This window comes from Plectrocnemia conspersa, unplaced genomic scaffold (genome assembly GCF_051122295.1).
Source record: "Plectrocnemia conspersa isolate PC_06_02 unplaced genomic scaffold, ASM5112229v1 ptg000008l, whole genome shotgun sequence".
Taxonomy (NCBI): domain Eukaryota; kingdom Metazoa; phylum Arthropoda; class Insecta; order Trichoptera; family Polycentropodidae; genus Plectrocnemia; species Plectrocnemia conspersa.
In genome coordinates this window covers 9780892-9801520 of record NW_028277172.1, presented here as the reverse complement: position 1 = coordinate 9801520, position 20629 = coordinate 9780892, and the positions used below count along the sequence as shown (strand labels likewise).

Sequence of the window (20629 nt, the reverse complement as noted above, 5' to 3'; positions counted from 1 at the left end):
TCCTAGAATCAAAAATTGAAATAATTGATATTTAATTTAAAATAAATAATGTCTCGATGCTTTAACACACTAGACATATTGCATTATGTATTTATTACCCAGTTTCTCTTCGTACTTTAAAATGTCTGCTCTATGTTTGACTTGAAATAATAAATATAAATATAGCATGATAGTAAATACATATATCATATTCTTAAAGTTTATACCATTTTCTTTTTCATTTACTTCAAGTTTTAAATCTAGAATATAAAATGTAAAGCATTGCTAAAATTAATATATAACATCTGTATATTTTGTGAAAAAATCTACAAACCTATTTCGTTTTGATAATTTTCAATTTCTTTTTTGTACATGCCTAAAATAAAAAAAAAGTAAAAATATTTATATAAAATATAATATTTAAGGTAAAGAGGTAAAGATAAAACCAATAATTAATTTAAGCTTTTTTAATAAATAGCATTAATAAATAAATAACGGAAATATGGAAATGGTAACATTAACAATTTTTAATTGTATTGATTTGTAATTGATATTTGTATCAGGAGGTTAATTTTTGATAAAAAAGCTTATTATTTTTTTTATGGTGGCTACTTTGTGATTTAATCTGTTAAAAGGGTTTATTTAAAGAAGAAAACCTACTTTGTTAGATCACTAAAACAATTTGTACATCACTTTTTTATGATTTTAAGACATGCTGTTTTTCCTTAAACTGTTATTGAAAATAGGAAAATTAATTTTTAATAAATGCAGTAATTTTTCAAAATAAATGTTTAACAAATTTAACTTTTACCTTAGCATATATTTCATTTTAAATGACAAATAAAATGGTTGACTTAAAAACAAATTATTAAGTAAAAGATAAGCGCAATTAGTTATAAAAAAAGCTTTTAAGTAACTATATAAGTAAGTACACATGTATATTAATAGTTAATTTTAAATACCTAGTTCATTTTTTATTTTTAAAATTTTCTCTCTACATTCGCCTAAAAGATTAAAATTCATACATTAGTGCTTTCTGATATTATCGAAAAATACCATTTTTTAAAAGTTTCTACCGATTTTTTTATCATAATTTTCAATTTCCAACATCTGTTTAGCTAAAATTAAAAAATGTAGATCATTGTATTATACATGCTAAGAAATTAAATGCATATTTTCTAAAATACATACTGTTACTTATTTCATATTGTTCACTTTTAATTTTGAATTCCTCTAAAACCGAGAAATTAAAAAAGTATGTGTGAATATTAAATAATTATTTATTGAAAGCGCTCTAGATTAAATATTATTTACCAAATTGTTCTGAATACTGTAAAATTTGTTTATCGCGTTTAACTAGAAACAAAAATTTAAAACGTTGGTTTATGTTAGTATACATTTTCATAAATAATACATATATTATACGTTGTTCTTTTATGTATATTGAAATTTCCTCTTCATGTTCGCCTAAAACATAGAAATTTAAAATATTACTGTCCTATTATAATTATATAATAAAATTGTATAAACCTTTTTCTTTCCTGAATTTTTCAATTTCCACATTGCATGCATCTAAAAGTATAAACTGTTAAGCAATTAATCAAAACATAGATACTACACTAAATATGTAAAAATACGATGTATCTCTTTCATTTTTATATATTTTATTTTGTTTTTAACATGCGTCTAAAACCAATAAGTTAAGAATTAAAGTTTATTTTGTATGTGTAGTTTTGATGAAAATAATAAAAAAAATGGTCAGCAATATTTTGTAAAAAGTATAAAGTGTTTCATGTTAATGGATTTCCAGAACTTTTTGAATTAATAATAATTTATTTTTGGCAACTTTTCTAATAATTGCGATGTCAGGAAATATTAGTAACATAAAAGTAACAATATAAGTATGTTCATATGTAAATTAATAGTTAATTTTAAATACCTAGTTCTTTTGTTAATTTTGAAATTTCCTCTTTATGTTCACCTAAAAGGTTAAAATTCATACATTAGTACTTTATCATATTATTGAAAAATAACATTTTTGTAAAAGTTTTTACCGATTGTCTTATCGAAAATTTCCATTTCATGTTCAATCATTTGTTGATCAAGTAATAATTGATATTCCTCTAAAACCGAGAAATTAAAAAAAATATGTGTAAATATTACAATAAGTATTATTTGAAAGCGCTCTGAATTAAATATTAATCACCTATTAGTTTTAAGTCATTATCGTGTTTAACTAAAAACAAAAATTAATGTCGTTGGTTTATGTTAGTGTAAATTTTCATAAATGTTAAATATAATATACGTTGTTCTTCTATGTATTTTGAAATTCTCTCTTCATGTTCGCCTAAAAAACAAGAATTTAAAACATAACTGTCATATTATAATTATAAATTAAAAAAGTACAAACCTTTTTCTCTCCTCAATTTTTCAATTTCCACATTGCATGCATCTAAAAGCACAAACTGTTAAGCAATTAATCAAAAAATCGATACTACACTAAATATGTAAATATGAATTATCCATTTTATTTTTATATATTCTATTTTGTTTTTTACATGTGCTTAAAAGCAAGAAGTTGAAAATTAAAGTAAAATATTTTGAATGTGTAGTTTTGATAAAAATAATTAAAAACCATCAGCAATATTTTGTGAAAAGTACAAAGTGGGATTTCTAGAACTTTTTGAATTATTAATAATTTAGTTTTGACAACTATTCTAATAATTGTGATTACAGATAATAATTAAACACTCGAGGTTCGTTCTTATGACCGAGAATCTTTAAGAGTAGACAGATTTTTCAATCTTTTCCTAAAATTTTATTTAGCGGAAAACTATCTAAAATATGTCACGTCATTAAGAAGATGCAATTCAAATACTATTTTTTGAAAACCAGTAGTAAATAATTATTGTTTTGGACCAGATATATTTATAAATAATAAATGTTTTATATCCAGAGCCATATGTAAAAATATTATCTTCATATTTGACTTTAAATTAAAAAATATATACGTGTGATATCATATTAATGTATCTATTAAAAAAATTAAACCGTTATCCTTTCTATATTTTTCAATTCGCACTTCTATTATGTCTAAAATAACAATAAATAAATTAATAATTAAAAATATGCTACTTGGTTTTTCAAACCATAGCAAATATCTATATTTTTAATTATTATTTATCAATAGTCTAAAAAAAAATAAAAAACAGACCATAAACAATAATATTTATACTTAAGTTAATCTTAAACATTATTTACCTATTTTTTCTTCAGAATTTACCATGTCCTCTTCATGTTTGCCTAGCGATAAAAATAAATAAAAACAATAGTGTTGAATCATAATATAAAAAAATAAAAAAAATATGTTCATACTTTTTTCTTCTTCATACATTTTATTTGTCAATATGCATTCTGCTACAAATAAAATTTAATATTAAGATAAGTGTTTAATGAATATAAATTAAAGCCAATTACTTACAAAGCTTTTTTTTATATTCTTCATTTTCAGTATTTTTTGTAGCTAGAAAAATAATATTTATAAGTATTGATAAATATATTAAATTAGTAGTTTTAATTATATAATACCTAGTTTTATTTTATAATCAGCAATTTCATTTCTACTGTCATCTAAAATATCTGAAATGATCATGTTGTTTTCTTCAATAAGTTGTTCTTTAAAACACTTTGAATTAGAATCATTACTTAAATTGGTATACTAAAAAAAAATAAGAACATACATGAAAATATACAATTTTCCTATGTGGTTCATTTTAATGGTGGCTTGTAAAAATTTGGGTTAAAAAACAACTAAATATATTTCCTTATTTAAATTCCTATTAGGGTGCGGCAATGAAAATGCAAATTAAACAAATATATTTTGAACAAAATTTGACCAAATCCACGATTCTTTTTCCCTTTTTTATTATGTTTGTTTATTTTTAGCCTACAAGCATTACTTAATTGCATTTTACTATTAACTATTCCCAAGATTTTAAGATTACACACACTTTTTAAATGTTCAGCATGTTTTTTTTTATTTTACCATTTAAATGTTTTAAATTAGTTTCTCCTGCTTTTTCAACGATAAATCATTTCTAAATATTAAACACAAAAATAAAATAAATCGTTTTTCGTTAGCTGAATGATAGCCGGTCTTAATGGTTGTAAATTTTCGTTCGTAAGACTGCGTTTTACATTGTGCAGTCTGAGAAATCTTAAAATCAGGTGTAAAACGTCCTAGCGTTTTTTGTAGTTCCAGACGTGAAAGAACTAGATGTAGTAAACATTAAACCAAATTCTTCATTATATATTTCTACTGAGAAAAAAACAAAATGTTCTAAATATTCTTAAAATAAAATTGAAATACCTAAAAACAGAATAGGTAGCATTAAAATATATTCCAGTAAGTTAACGACTCAACAGCATAATGGCCCAGTCTGGGCAAAAATACTTTGCAGCTCAAATCAGCAACCGAAAATGCAATCGAAAATAGCGTATTTCTTGGAAGAACACAGTTGCAAGCAGATTACTACCGTGGCTTATTCAGAAAGTTACGATGAATCAGCGGGTTGCAAATACACTTTGCCCATACCGAAAGAAAACAAATATATTATGCATACATATGAAAGGTAACCAACACAGACAGATTTTACTTCACTTACATATACTAAAAAAACGTTTAACAGCAATCAATGAAATTTCGGGCTACAATATCCTTCGCTTATCTGACAAAGAAACAAATAAAAATAACGTGTGTGTCTAAACAAGAAAAAAAATCACACAAAAGTATCACGAAAATAATATTAAATTATGTAAGAAATGCTGAGATCTGATTTATTATATTATTTTTATAAAAAAACATGTTTTCCACACATGAGAGGTATTTTGATCTAAATGAAAAATTACCGTTTACCGCAAATACAATATATTTTTCCATAATGTATCTTATATTAAATTGTAAATAAACTTTATTTTAATAATTAACATTAGAGGCTTAACCTTTGATTTCAAAACAATATAGTCTATGATAATCGCTATTCAATTTTTGATTAAAACAGTATTAGGCATATTCTTATCTTTTTTTTTGCAAATTAAAAGTTCACGTGATTCATTTATTATATAATTTTATAATCTCAATAATACTAAAAAACAATTATTAATCTATATTTTCAATTATCGATTAAGAAATATTGTAAATTAATCCATGATATTTAATGATAAAATTGGATTAAAATTTGCTTATTCTAATAGCACTTTAAAATTTTAAGTATATCTTACTTCTGTTACTACCGTCTCAATGGCTATATTTCTTCTCCACTCGCTAACCTCCCTGCACAATGGACACTTGTTATTTATCAGAGTTTTGCAAGCTACACATACGTTGTGTCCATTTGTGCACATGTAAACTTGTGTTTGGGGTATCACGAAACAAATTGGGCACTCCAATGAGTTTATAATTTTATCTACAAATGCCTCTTGAGGGCAACCAATATTAGAAGCGGTCCTTAAAAAAACCACAACATAAATTAAAAAACAATATTTAAAAAAAATATTATTTATTAAAAGCAGATAGCACTTACTCCATTTCCAAATTTAGCGACTGGCTCGAATATGGTTTGCTATAATAATAATTAAAACACAGTTTTATCAGCGTAGATAAAAAAATGATAATTTTATCGATATCTTTATTTATCTTTGCAATAAATGTATATTCTATATAAATATATATTGCTATTATTTTTATCACAATATCAATCTTTATAATAAAATATAATATAGATTTTATAAGGTGTGTATTTATTATTTAAATATACATAATAACTAATATTATTTCACTATACAAATTATTAAATTAATTAAAAATTATTTTAGAGTGAAATTAGGTTTTTTATATTAAAAGACATAAAATGTTTGCAAGTTTACTAATCTGAATTAAATTTGTTATTTTAAATATATAATATGTATTGGTAATATATTTCTTTTTATTTTATCATAAGCAATTTAATTTTGCAAGCATTTTAATACAAATCTTTTTTAATTATCAACAAAAACAGAGGTGTTATTTAAGTCTGACTAAGTATTTAAATATTGACGAAAATTTTAATTGAGTTTTTTTTTAAATTAATAAATTAAAACCAGTCATGATGAATATGCGGAGTTATAGACTTTAACATACAACAGACCTAGTTTTTCTTGTAGTCGTATATTAAATCTGATAAGGAATTTTAAATTGTTTTTCTCATATTTGTTGTTATTATTGATTAACATTGTCAAAATATAAACATGGTATATTATAAATGGCATTTTATTATAATACATTTTTGTTTTATTGTTTTGGTATAAATAAAATAATAAAATTAAAAAACGATATAAATAAAAAAATGTCTTAATACTACATTTATATTTTTTTAAATTAGCCAAGCTTAATTTTATATCTTGCTTTAAAAACTATTGTTTCAATTGCTATATTATATAAAAACTATTGTTTCACTCGCTTACACACTGGATATTTGTTGTGAATTTTATTTTGCAATCATTATCATTTATTTATTTAATTCAAGTCGATATTATTTTTGCACATATAAATGTATGATTGAAAAATCAAAAAACAAGCAGGATACTTTAAAGTGCTTATTCTTTTTTTTCTAAAACTGCGTCTTGAGAATATTTATATATTTGCCTAAAATATATTTTCAAGCTTGGACTTTCATTAACAATATTTTTAGAATACATTTATTAAACTCCTGTATGACGAGATAATATTTTTGCTTATTTTTAATGTACAGTAATGAGTATATTAAAAAAAAATCCAGAAGCATAATCTATGTTGCGTATGTATGTGTGATGAAACATTAATAAGCTTTACAGAAAAATCCTAGAAGTAACTGCAGGAAGATCTGGAATTTGCACAGTTTTGTTTGACGCAGTTTTTTGTTTCACGTGTGTGTTGCTACTTTTTCTTGTTTTTCTTTCTACTTGTTGCTACAGAGGAATATTTGCGCTGATTTGTAAAAATCTTACTGGATTTCACCACTTGATTATTACACGTGCTGGAATTAGCGATGGCTGTTTTGTATTTGTCTGCAAATTTATAGATAAGACTTAATGCAATGAAAAAATAAATATATTTCATCTTTCTTATTAAGCTTTACCTAGTTCTTCGTGCTTCTTTTAAATATTTTTTATCAATCGCTCAACCAAATATAGAGTTTAAATAACCTATAAAACAAATTATAAACTTAATAAATTATAATAAAATATGTGATATACTATTACATACCTACTACATATAAATATTGTTTATTTTTTTGCTTGAGTATGTCTAAAATTAAAAAAATTATAATTTTAACGCCTGTAATAGCAACTTATTTAAAGAGCTTAAAAATAAATAATATTTACCCATTTCTCGTTCTAATTTCAAAATTTTATTTCCACGTGCATCTAGAAACAATATTTAAAACATTCACAATATATATAACAATGAAATTTTAACATATTCAGTAATCCCTACTTTTTTTTAAAAAATGAATAATTTAAATTACAATTTAATTTAAAAAAATATAATTTTTCCTTATCTTTTTAAGTCAATTTGTAATTTTTTTTTTAATAAATTGTTTACTTGATGAAAAATCTGCAATTGTAAATTTTATGGTCAACTTTATTTAAACATCGTAACATAGACTCATTATTTACATTATTATTGATATTACAATGTACTTACTTAGGTATTAACGCTCTAAAGAACAATGCTTGTAAAACTTTCATTTAAAAAAACGACATATATTTAGAATTACCTAAAATTTACATAAGTATTTCGCATTATATAATATCATATAATATACCTAGTTCCTTCTTGTACTTTGAAATTTTCTTTTCATGCTCTCCTTGAAAGCAAAAATTAAAATGATTAGTGATTTAACATATTAATAAACCATTATATACTTAATGAAGTTCACACCTTTTTCCATCTTATATTTTTCAATTTCCATCCAGCATTTATCTATAAATAAAGAAATATATTATATTACCAAAATAAATACATTATAAAATATATAGATATCTGAATACCTTTATTATTTTCACATATTTTATCATATACTTTCCATGCATCTGAAATCGATAAATTTAAATAAGTATGATGAAAATAAATATCATTAATATATTTAATATAACTACTAATCCAGAATTTCTTGAATTGATTTTGTAAAGTATGCATTTAGAAAACAATATTTAAATATAATTTTACGTTTAATATAGCAATTTATTTTACCAATCAATCTATAAGGTAATATTTATTATTACGAAGCTTTGTTATTTTTAGAGATTAAAATAGTTTTCCGAGTAAGGGTCTAGAAAACCAAATATATTATAAGACAAAAATGTTTTTATTAAATTATCTAATAAATATGTACATATGTAATTGCAATTTTTTAATTAATTATTTTTAAGAATATTAAAACTATTTTTAGACTAATTGAAGTGCAATTGAAATGGCATAAACTGTAATTATATTTGAATATCTTAACATAATATATATGAATTACCTGTAAGTAGTGTAAGTTTAGATATTTTAATATCACGTGTTTCTAGAATCAAGTATTGAAGACAGTGGTAATTTATTTACAAAAAAATGGCTTAATGCTTAATTTATAGCATTATATAATAAATACCTAGTTCCTTTTTGTAGTTAGAAATTTGTTCTTCATGTTCGACTTAAAATAAAAAATTAAAAAAAAGCAGTATGATTTTAAAATATAACAAATTAAAAGCTTATACCTTTTTCCTTTTTATATTTTTTAATTTCGTGCTCGTAAACGTCTAAAATAAAAAAATATAAAATTGTTAAACATTAATATAGAATATACTAATATTATCTATAAAATTCACGAACTTTTTTTAATTTGATATTTTCCAATTTCTACCTTGTATGCGTCTAAAAAAAATATGGGTATTAATATGAAAATATTTAGAAAAAATGTATATGATAAAACATAAAATAAATTATAGTTCTATGATCTAAATTCTAATGAAGAATAAATCGCGGATATTCGGATCTTAGCGTTCGACTAGAAACCAGTATTAATGGCATTTGTATATTAATAAAAATATTGTCGAAATAAATAAACAACTACATTTTCTATTATGTATTTCTCTTAAAGAAAGCAAATATTAATATATATGTTAAAAATAATTCGAACAAAAACATACAGTTTACAACAGAACTACAAAAAAAAAATTAACTTATATTTTTTTAAATATTAAATAAACACGTAAACCAGATGGTACCATAGAATACATAGTTTTTAAGAAAAACACACTTGAGCAAGGTAAAACCGGCAATAAAATAATTACAAATAAACACAATTATTCATAAAAATAAAAACATTTCATCAATAAAAATAATTAAATAGAAATAGCGATAGTGCTAAAAATGTGACATGACCAGGTTAAGGATAGAGCGACAGTTAGTCTTTGAAAATAAAGAGTAGCAGATTATCGAAATATCAAAAGCTCAAAAAAATAAAGATGGCGACGTCATCCGAAGCCAATAAAAAAAAATATAGCCCCCGATAAAAAAATAAAATTTGACAAAAACTATAATGTAGATATAAATATAATAATATTTGGATTTAATAGCATTTACCTAGTAGTTTTGAGTATTCTAAAAATTTTTTTTCGCGTTCATCTAGAAACGAGAATTAAAAGCGTCAGTATATAATATATATGTAAAGAACAACATAAATAATATTTTAAATATACATTGTTCTTTCACGTATTTTAAAATTCCCTTATCATGTTCGCCTTAAAAATAAGAAAAAAAATATTAGTGTTATATTACAATTACATATTTAAAAATAGTAAACCTTTTTCTTTGTTAAACTTCTTAATATCCACACTGTATGAATCTAAAAGTACAAAATTTAAGCAATAAATAAAAAATACACAATGTTGTTTTATAGAAAAAAGACTAAAAACATACCCTTTTCATTTTTATATTTTTTATTTTGTTTTTTGCATGCGTCTTAAATCCAAAAATTAAAAAAAATATTATATGTTAATTTTAATAAAAACATAATGATCTTGCTTATTTACTTACGTACTACATTTAGGCAGGTATTTAGAGCTATTATTAGATAAAAAGTCTTAGCAATAACGCAATTCTGGAGAGACATTTAAAAACTATTACTGTACTACAATTAATCTAGCAAATTATCAAGTAAAATGCAACAATAATAAGCAACAATCTCTAATTATAATAGTAGCACATTACAGTTGTCAGATGGTTTAAATGCAGTACGAATAAAAGCAGGAAATAAAAGTAGGATGATATTTATAAAAAATAAAAAAATATATACCCAGTCTTTTTTCAAATTTAAAAATTTCTTTTACATGTTTGTCTGAAATATCACAATTTAAATTATTAATATAATATTTCAAAATTACAATTTTTTTTTAAATCATACCTTTTTCTGTTTTATACTTTTCAATCTCCAATTGACAAATGTCTAAAAATCACAAACAAATCAGCTTGTATGTAATAAGTCTATAAATTAAATGTATAAATGAAGTTTGTAAAATTATTAAAAATACTCACCTAGTTTTTTCTTATATTCTGAAGTATTATTCATGTATATGTCTGAAAATATAGTTAAAAAAATGTTATGGGACATTATTGTTTATAAACTTTACTAGTGAAATAATACCTAGTCGTTGCTTATAGTTTGAAATAAGGGTATTGTTGTTATTCATTATATCTGTAATGAACTTGTTGCTTTCTTTCATAAATTTTTCTTTATGGCACTTTGAATCAGGAGATGAACAGAATTTGTTGTACTGAAACATAAATAAACGTTACATAGCTCAAGATCAACATGAAAAGTCACAGCACATCAATATTCTAGGAAAATTAATTTTTAAAAAATAATATAAAAAAGCTCATGTACATTATTATTAAAATTAATACATAAATGCTTTGTTTAGTGTGTGTTAAGACTGAAATCAAATACAAAGTCTGTTAATTAGTGATATAAATATTATTACAGCTTACAATAGATCTAGTTAGATTTTTTATTTTAAACATTTATCACGCTGTTCATCAAGGAGATAGGAAAAATTAAGAAATACATAATCTGTGACCATTGTTTGGAATTAAAATTATATAATAATTACTAATACTGATCTTCCAGATTTAAATAAATTATTAAGCACAAGGTTACATATGGTATTTAAACTTAGGTCTCTTAGGTATTGCCCATTGTTTATTGTGCTTGTTATACCAAATTGTGTCAAAAACATTTTATATATTTTAAATTAATAAACTAAATGGATATAAATAAAAAGTAAACTTTTGCTTTGTTAAGCTATGTAAATATATCACTAAATGAAGTCCGGGAAAGCCAAAGAACTTGTTGTAACGTATCAAATTATCAAAAATCTAATCACATGTGTTGTTTTTCTTAATAATATAAATAGATGATATGGTAATAAAAAAGTAATATATAAAAGATAAGCACGTCGTAGATTAATTTTTGTATTTTTTTTAAGGTAATGTGTTGTAAAATCTATTATTTTTTTAGCTTTTTATTTTATTACGCTATTCATGACATTTTAAATTTTTTGAACAGTAAATAATATTTATTGTTTATATGTGTACTAAAAATAGTAAGTATATATTACTTTGATAACTACTTCCTCGATGACTCTATTCCTGCTCCAGGCGCAAACTTCTCTGCAAATTGGACACTGATTGTTGACCCGAGTTTTGCAACTTTCACATATGTTGTGTCCATTTTTGCACATGTAAACATGTGATTGCAGAACAACGAGGCAAATTGGGCATTCCAACGCCTTAAAAAATGTTTTGAGGAATTTCTCTTGAGGGCACAGACTCAAAGTAATTGCACTTTTAATAAAAAATATATAATAAAAAATACATAATCAAACGTGAATTTTAATAACAAAAAACAATTACTCACTCCATTTTGAAATATTTACTCAGCGATTATTCGAAATGAATAATGTTTATATATGATTTTATCAATTATTTTAATAATCTGTATTGATAATATATTGATTAATTTAATATTGTGTTTTTCTGTGAAGAACAGAATAAAGATGTATTATGTGTGGTATCTCAACAAAAATCTTTATTAGAAAACATTTTTTTCGAACGTTTAAGTCAAACGAATAGGACATTTTTTAAACGTATTAGTCAAACGAATAGTACATTTTTGACATGATATTTTTGCTTATAAAGGCGCAATGTACGGGTGATATAATCTGTTTTGGAAAAAAAAGTTGAAACTACTAGAGGATATATTCACCTTACAGATCTGAGGCTCACTCTGAATTTTATTAATTAAAACTCAAATTAATTGTTTTTGTCAAGTTATATTCTATAAATATTTAGTTATAAAAATAAAATAAAAAATTTATTCACGGAGAAAAAAAATCATAAAATAAAATAAAATTTACTATGGGGGAGTAGTACCTATTGTGATCCAATAAAACGAAATTACTAGTAAACTTAAAGCATAACAAGCAGTGGTCAGTTATATTATATAAAGAATTTTGTAATGCCTTAAAATATTTTGAAAAATATAAAACACAGTGCAAAACACTTTCAAAAAAGCTCATTGATTGGACAATTTTAGACTGAAATAACATTTTTTTAGTGATGAGTGTAAATTTAATATAATAGGATCTGATGGAAGGTGATATGTGAGACAGTTTGTGAATAAAGAATTTAACCCAAGATATACTATAAACATAAATAAGGGAGCTGAAGGAGGTTGTATGTCTTGGCGTGGGCCAAGAATTAGAAACCAGGAAGTGTATGTTGATATTATAGTAGGCATAATGTTACCATAAGCTAAAAATAACCTATTAAATAAATGGGTTTTTGAATAGAACAATGACCCGAAGCACAAATAAGTAAGCCAAGAAAGTGATTTAAAGACAATATTATTGATGTTTTGTAGTGGCAATCGTGCAGCTCAGACATAAATCCAATTGAGCATTTATGACAGTACTTGAAATATAAGATAAGGGACAAAACAGTGTCATAAATGAGTGGGAACTAAAAGTAAAATGCCAAAACGTTGTGAGACTGTCTTAATGACAAATGATTTTTTGTATAAAGGTATAAAATTATAGGTTATAATTAAAATAAATCACTATTGTTTTAAATTATTTGATTTTTCCTTAATGTATTTTAGAAAACTCTGATATATTTGAAATAAAGTAACTGACTTTTTAAATAATTGATAGAATGGCATTATTGGCAATTACAAATAATTTAGAGAACGTTGGTTCAGGAGATCTAACAAAGATACATATATAGATTTAGACATATATTTCAATATAAAAATATCTATGACTAACATAAATCTTATCGTATATAAATTTTATCTGAAATATTTTATATTGTAAATTTTATCAATAAGTCTCTATTGTATTGTAGTATTGCTAAAATTAAACAATGAAAATATAAAATAGACTATTATTAGTCTATTTATGCGGTTTATTTATTTAAAATTCACACGGACAGAAAAGCGCAGTTTGTAACGTTTTAGACTAGTAATGCTAAGGTTGTTGGTTCGCGCCTCGGCAGCAGCACTCAAACTATTATGTATAAAAATTGCGTTATTATTATATACGCATTAGACTTACACTTGTCAGAAAAGTATTTGCACTTGTACATGAAGCAGCACACAAAAACTTTAAATTTAAAATTTTCCGCGACAATTTTACTCGCTAACCCCTAGACCGCAATAGTTTCCGACAGTCGTCATTTCGGATTCGCAATAAATTAGAAAGATAAATTGGTTTTTTCTCGTGTTCACACCGCGGCCACAATAACAAAAGATAACGAAGAGAGAACCACCGTTCTTCCTCACTTCCACGGCGGTGATTCTTTCATGTTGCAGCTGAAGATAAATTGAATAATTTACATAGTAATTCGTAGCACCAGCATCCAACTGGCAGAAAACGGTTTTGCCTCTATCTCGTCAGCGTTGCGCTCAACAAGCTCGGAATAGTCTCGATTACTATGTATTAAGGTCAGAATCTTCTCTTACTTGCATTATCCGACAGCATAGCATGCCAGGTAAGATGCAACGAGGATGTCATAATATTAAGTTGTTCGATATGACGTGTTGATTTTGCTATTGAAAAATATAAAGCAAACTTTCATCAATTGCAGCAATGTACATTTCTTAATTAGAAATTAATTGATATGTCCATTGTTTATAAAATGTTTTGACTTTTTAATACCTAAACGTATTTAGGTGAGTATTCAGTAATTTTATTATCGATGTAAATATTCCTTAAATGCTTTATCGACTTTTATGTTTTATATTGTTAATAAAATTATCAAGAGATTTATCATATATTTGTTAAATATTATCAAAATGGATCAGGTAAGCATTAATCATGCGTTTTTATTACAATACTATCAATCGATCAAAGCGTATTATAGTATATGAATATTAAATCGTAAATTAAAACTGTTTAAATTAACATGAAAAGTATAAAACAAAGAAAACAATTAAGTGTAGTAGTTTTCCATTACCTTGCGTATCGATAAATCATTAAAATGTGCATATTTATCACGTAATGCAAAATCTTTATTTTATTGATAGCAATATTTTCAGGAATAAAGAATTATTGTTACTTTATATATCTTAATTAAAAAAACTCTAAGTCTTAGAAATTAAAACAATTTGAAAAACGTAAGTGCTTCTATTAAGAATAACTTTTATATAATACTTATTCATGTCTGTCAGGTATGTCAGATGGTCTAAATAGTGTAAGTTATCTGGTGTCGTCATATATTCAAGTAGGATTTTAAGTCTGTTTTTGAATGTCGTGTACATGTTCGTTACTTGATTTTTTATGAATTTTAATGATATTTATTTTCATCATGGTAATAATAACATATGTAATTTATATTTTCGAATAATGTTTATTTTCTTATTATTTCAATATCTTATCTGATATCAGACATTAGCAATCACCTTACATTGTTTTTTTAGTCTACAATGGTACTAAAGAATATAGTAATGCTCTTTCAAACATCTGTTTCTATTCTAAGTTTATTTTTAAACACGTTTATTTCAATAATATAAATAATTTTAATTAACATAATAATGATATATACCGTGAAGTGACTGGTTTTTAATCATTTTTTATGTTAACAATATGTTATTAGCTACAATCTTATAAAAAAATAAAATATATAATAAAACAAATATAACAATATTAAAATACAATACTAAAATAAATAATAGTTTTTGAATTTTTCGTATGCTTGTAAATTAATAATATAGTTAATAAAAAGATATATTAAAAAACGAAACAAACAAATTTTCGTTAAAATACATAATAATAATTATTAATATTTATTTTATATTAAATAACTCCTATGCGTTATATCTTCAAAAATATATTTGATTTATTGTATCAAATGGTAGCGCTGTATCGATTCACAGAGCCACGTAGAACGTTGTAAATCTGATGTATGATCTTCTAAGAGTCGAATCAGTGGCGTAAGTTGGTTCAAAAGCGATAATGAATAGTCGTCTCAAGTGACAGCCTTGACAGTTGTTGAATTTCGAGCTGGTATGTCTTCGGTCAAATGTTTGGCATAAAATTGAATTCTGAATCGGAATCCGGACCAAAAATGAATCTTTCGGTCTGGAGACAAAAGGAGGATGATGCCTAAGAATATTACTTAAGGCGTTAGGGGAGTTAAACATTTGCATAATTTGTATAACTCCCTGCTCTTGATTATTTGGCTTCGTTCTTCAAATTTCTTTTTGAAAACAAAAATATTTGTTTATTTCTAATGTGCAGGAATAAGTATCATCATATATATATATATATACATATATATATATATATATATATATATATATATATATATATATATATATATATATATATATATATATATATATATATATATATATATATATATATATATATATATATATATATATATATATATATATATATATATATATATATATATATATATATATATATATATATATATATATATATATATATATATATATATGTGTGTTTTCTAAAATACATACCTTTTTTAATTTCGTGGTTTTTATTTTCAATATTGCATTCTTCTGAAACCGAGAAATAAAAAAAATGTATGTAAAAACTTTAATTAAAATATTAAAATAAAACATATATTAAAATTATTAATACCATCTATTAATTACCTAGATCTTTTTTTAATTTCGCAATTATCTTTGTATGTTTGCCTAAAAGATTAAAATTAAATATCATACATTAATGCATTATCATATTATCGAGAAACAATATTTTTATAAAACTTTATACCCTTTTCCTTATTATGCTTTTCGATTTCCAACTTGTATTCAGCTTTAATTAGAAAATTAGTACATTGGACATGTAAATAAATCCAATTCAATGTATGTATATTTTAAGATACATACCTATTTGACTTTTAAAGTTTGTCCTTTCCATCCCTGAAAACATGAAATTTAAGTACGTATGTAAAAGCTATAAATAAAACATTAAAATAATATAATGGATACTACTCCACTTTAAATACCATTTACCAAATAGTGCTAAAAATTCTGACATTTTTTTATCTTCTACAGCTAGAAATGAGAAGTAAAAGCGTTGGTTATTATAAGTATAAATTACATAAATAATAAATATTATATACTTTGCTCATTTAAGAATGTTGAAAATTTCTTGTTATGTTCTTCTCAAAATTATTAATTTTAAACATTAGTGTAATATCCTAATAACATATTAAAAAAGTACAAACCTTTTTCTTTCCTTAACTTTTCAATTTTTTCATTGCACGCCACTGAAAGTGCCAAATTTTTAGCAATAATTATTAAAAATTAATACATTACATATATATATATATTTAAATAAAAATTATACGTACCTCTTTCATTTTTTAATTCATCGTTTTCATTCTTAAATGTGACTAAAACCAAGAAATTAAAAATTTAAGTGTATTTTGTGTATGTAATATCAATGAAAATATACAAATATTTCTTCTTCCCTTAAATAAAACTTGCAATATTCAACATTTAAAAAGTATTTTTTACGTACCACTTTTTTCTTTTGTTAACAAAATTTTACATTGAGTTATACTTTTAGGAAAACTATTAAGAACATTTCGATAACTACTCTGACTCGTAGGAGATATTGAATTATTCTTTATTGAGTTACTTATATTCTATGAGTAACTCGTGAAATAATCTTTCAAAATGGCTAGTTTTACCCATATAATAAGTAGTATAAGTTGAAAATGTTATTAGCGAACACATAAAAAACCTAAGAACTAGATCTAAATCTGAAATAAAAATACATATTTTTCAACTAAAATGAGGACTATATTTTTTTTTAATAGCAACAAGAAAATAAACATCGAAAGCAATTTTTTAATGCGTAGATGGCTTTGTATTTTGTCTGAATGACAAAAGTAATGAACGATACTATACATTAATTCATGAAGAGAAGAAAAGGTCAGAAGGCAAACAAAATATACATTTAGTTATAAACTATGTAATTCCTAAAGTATTTAATAAATAATAATAAAGAAATTACGTTTTTTTTAAATATTTATATAACGATTATATTTTTACATATTCTTTGCAAATAATTATATTATATAAATAATAGCTGCTAAAACTTAAGCTGGGTTCAGCTTCTGTAATAATTAATAATGTTATCTGATCGAAATAATAACAACCGATCGACGACGAAAACAGCCATAGCGCTATGATGTAATTAAGTCGAGTATCAATTAATTGGTTCGTAATAAAGTCTTGATTTATGAATGTATAGAGGAATACTAGAAGAATATGTTCTATGCGTAATTCATCTCTGAGATTCTTTTTCCACAATATAAGTACTCCACGACTAGAGTCTCCAATCACTCGAACCATCAACTACTCGTTGAATTAGACATTGAATAAAACATATAACTTATCTGTTCACTTTTTATAGATTTTAAAGTTTTTGAACTCTCTTTCTATGTTTTTTTCTTTCCTTCCCTTCTTTGCTTTTCTCTTATTTCCTTCGACTATCAACAAAATAGCATTTTCTTATTATTCTTAAATAGATTTTTTTCTAACAATTTACAATCTTCTACTCCTTCTGATTCTTGCGAAAAATTTAAATCTATATCTTTTGAAGACGTATTTGGGTGGATCTCCATTACTTTAGACGATTCGCGAAAAACTAATTTTACTTTAAATGCTTTTAAAATACATATTTGTTTAGAGTTATAGTTTTAGCTGACGGATCGGTATAAAAAAATTACAACACTTTACACTAAAACTGTATTATCGTAAAACCTAAAATTTATTTTTTGATATTTAATATTTTTATTGTCATAAATAAGATAAGTTGGTACTGTCGAAGAACACAAAGCAAAAAAAAGTATGACCGACGACCGAAACTATGCGGAAAAATTATTATCTGATAGTAACTGCTCTAATTAGAGGCTTTGTGCATAAACGTCAAATGAAAGCAAGACGGTAATAAGGTTATTATTGTTCTTGAAATATTTAAAAATTTATATTTTCGAGTATAGATCGAGCAATATTCAAAAAACTCGATTATCGAATACTTGAAAATTAGACGAGTATACTCGAGTATCGAATACCCGAGTACTCGAATTAGACGCACTATCTACGACCCGTACTTTTAGGACATTTATAGTTTTATGGATACATTAGTAAATAATCTAGCAGATTATTATGCAGAATGCATATTAACAAGAAAAAAGTTAAGAATCATAATATAAGCTTAAAACAGCGGCCGGTAGGTGTAAATGCAACAGGTTGTTATTTTCTATATATAAAAATACAAATATTTACCTAGGGTCTTAATAATTTTAGATATGTTTTTTTTATGTTCGCCTAAAATAAATAAATTTAAAACATTAGTTTGAATTTAGAATATTAAAATATAATATTTTTCTCCAACTTTATACCTTTTTCTTTTTTATAGTTATAAATTTCCAATTTGCAAACTCCTAGAAATGAAATAAAAAGTTATATTATGAAAAGTATAATAATTTAATTAGGTCATAAGGTAACATATAGCCACCTAGTTTTTCTTCATATTTTAAAATATTATTTAGCTGTGTGTCTAAAAATTAAAAATAAATAAATGATATATAATACTTATATAAATAATATTGGATGCATAATACCTAATTGTGACTTATTTTTTATAATTAAGTTTTTGTGTTCATCTATAATATCAGATATGAACATATTGCTTTCTTCCTTATACTTTTCTGTATTGCACTTTGGAACGGTAGATATACTAAATAGATTATACTGGAAAAATATAAATTAAATAAGTTAAAACACATCAAAATATTAACTTAAAAGGCCATAAAATACTAGTACTCTTTAATTTAGATAATATAAAAAAAATACAATATCTTTAAAAAAATATTAATTTAAATCAATAAAACACTTTTTTGGCTTGAAAAGGCTTAACAAAACAGTTTTTTCTTGTAAAAAAGTTTAAAATAATATTTGGTCACTATATTTATACTTTAAATAATAAGAACACTATTGCGATGACAGATGGTATAAGTCACTGACTATTGAGTTTAAATATCTCAGTTTAAATTCGACATTCTTAATTTTTATCGTAATTGAAAGATTGAAATTCTTGATTAATAAATTATTAAATTTTTATCGATTATAACACTTTTTTTAATCTCACGGATAAATATTGTGATGAATAGTTAAAATCGAGCAATATCGCACATATTATTTAATAAAAAATCTTTGATAATGCGCTACTTAAGCTCATAAAAAATATTTTATATGTATTAACATAAAAGGTGTATTACTTTAGTAACGACGTCTTCAATGACTCTATTCCTGCTCCACGTGCAATCTTCTCTGCAAATTGGACACTGAGTGACCTGAGATTTGCAACTTTCACATACGTTGTGCCCGTTTTTGCACATGAAGACATGTGATCGGAGAACAACTAAGCAAACTGGGCATTCTAACGTTTTGACAATTTGATTTACAAATTTTTCTTGAGGGCAACAAGTAGTGGCACTTTAAAAAAAATTACAATATATAAAAATACAATATAAAGTGTAAATTAAAAAAACACGTATCACTCACTCCATTTTAAAAATTCAACTCGGCAACTATTCAAAATGAATAATATTTATATTTCCCTTTATCGATTATTTTAATTATCAGCATTGATAAATATATTGATTAATTATATACATATTTATATAATATAATAATGCATATCTCGACAAAAATCATTAGTCAAATACATTTAAGTTGTTATACAGTTATTTTTTATTTAAAGTTTTGCAAAGATCTTTAATTTGTTTTATAATTTAATTAAATTAAATTAAATTTATTTTAATTTAATTTTTATATTATGCATTTGCTTAGAAGCTATTCAAGTTTTACTGTATTGAGTAAAATACTTTTTTTTATTTCCTTTTTATTTATTTATTTATTTCCTTGTCCATTATTATCAAAATTATTAAAAAAAAAATTCACATTTAAAATATGTCGCCTTTTTAAATATATTTTTACTATGATCATTTATCTAAAAAGCAATGTGTCTATTTTAATCA

The 20629-nt window shown here is 23.7% G+C and overlaps 2 protein-coding genes across 5 annotated transcripts; both read right to left on the bottom strand.

The window, feature by feature from the left end:
* Positions 1-9741: 9741 nt before the first annotated feature.
* On the bottom strand, positions 9742-11880 carry LOC148232916 (uncharacterized). The gene is made up of 7 exons (XM_088189997.1): positions 11659-11880; positions 10686-10815; positions 10577-10618; positions 10446-10487; positions 10338-10379; positions 9962-10003; positions 9742-9887 (listed from the first exon to the last, which is right to left on the bottom strand). Exons 1-7 carry the CDS (start codon positions 11779-11781, stop codon positions 9823-9825), a joined length of 486 nt encoding a protein of 161 aa, XP_088046123.1. The 5' UTR covers positions 11782-11880; the 3' UTR covers positions 9742-9822.
* Positions 11881-14950: 3070 nt separating this feature from the next.
* Positions 14951-20078, bottom strand: LOC148232915 (uncharacterized). Of its 4 annotated transcripts, none has more exons than XM_088189775.1 (13): positions 19868-20078; positions 19211-19340; positions 19105-19146; positions 18989-19030; positions 18873-18914; positions 16928-16969; positions 16802-16843; positions 16587-16628; positions 16461-16493; positions 16345-16386; positions 16210-16265; positions 16086-16127; positions 14951-15796 (listed from the first exon to the last, which is right to left on the bottom strand). In XM_088189775.1, exons 1-11 carry the CDS (start codon positions 19985-19987, stop codon positions 16216-16218), a joined length of 627 nt encoding a protein of 208 aa, XP_088045901.1. In that variant the 5' UTR covers positions 19988-20078; the 3' UTR covers positions 14951-15796; positions 16086-16127; positions 16210-16215. The 4 variants fall into 4 exon arrangements, 2 of the variants coding, with proteins under 2 accessions (XP_088045901.1, XP_088045900.1); XM_088189774.1 differs by having other exon boundaries at positions 16224-16265; XR_015810377.1 differs by lacking the exon at positions 14951-15796 and having other exon boundaries at positions 16224-16265; positions 16580-16628.
* Positions 20079-20629: the final 551 nt, after the last annotated feature.

Excerpts from the sequence above, each read along its gene's own strand:
- LOC148232916 (XM_088189997.1), bottom strand. The coding sequence starts at position 11,781 with ATGTGCAAAAATGGACACAACATATGTGAAAGTTGCAAAACTCGGGTC. Across the intron at positions 10,004-10,337 it reads TAAATTTGAAAAAAGACTGG|ACGCATGCAAAAAACAAAAT; the intron begins GTATATATTTTT and ends TTTGGATTTAAG. Across the intron at positions 9,888-9,961 it reads AAAATATAAAAATGAAAAGG|ATTCATACAGTGTGGATATT; the intron begins GTATGTTTTTAG and ends TTGTACTTTTAG.
- LOC148232915 (XM_088189774.1), bottom strand. The coding sequence starts at position 19,987 with ATGTGCAAAAACGGGCACAACGTATGTGAAAGTTGCAAATCTCAGGTC. Across the intron at positions 18,915-18,988 it reads TAACTATAAAAAAGAAAAAG|GCGAACATAAAAAAAACATA; the intron begins GTATAAAGTTGG and ends TATTTATTTTAG. Across the intron at positions 16,266-16,344 it reads AAAGCATAATAAGGAAAAGG|GCAAACATACAAAGATAATT; the intron begins GTATAAAGTTTT and ends TTAATCTTTTAG.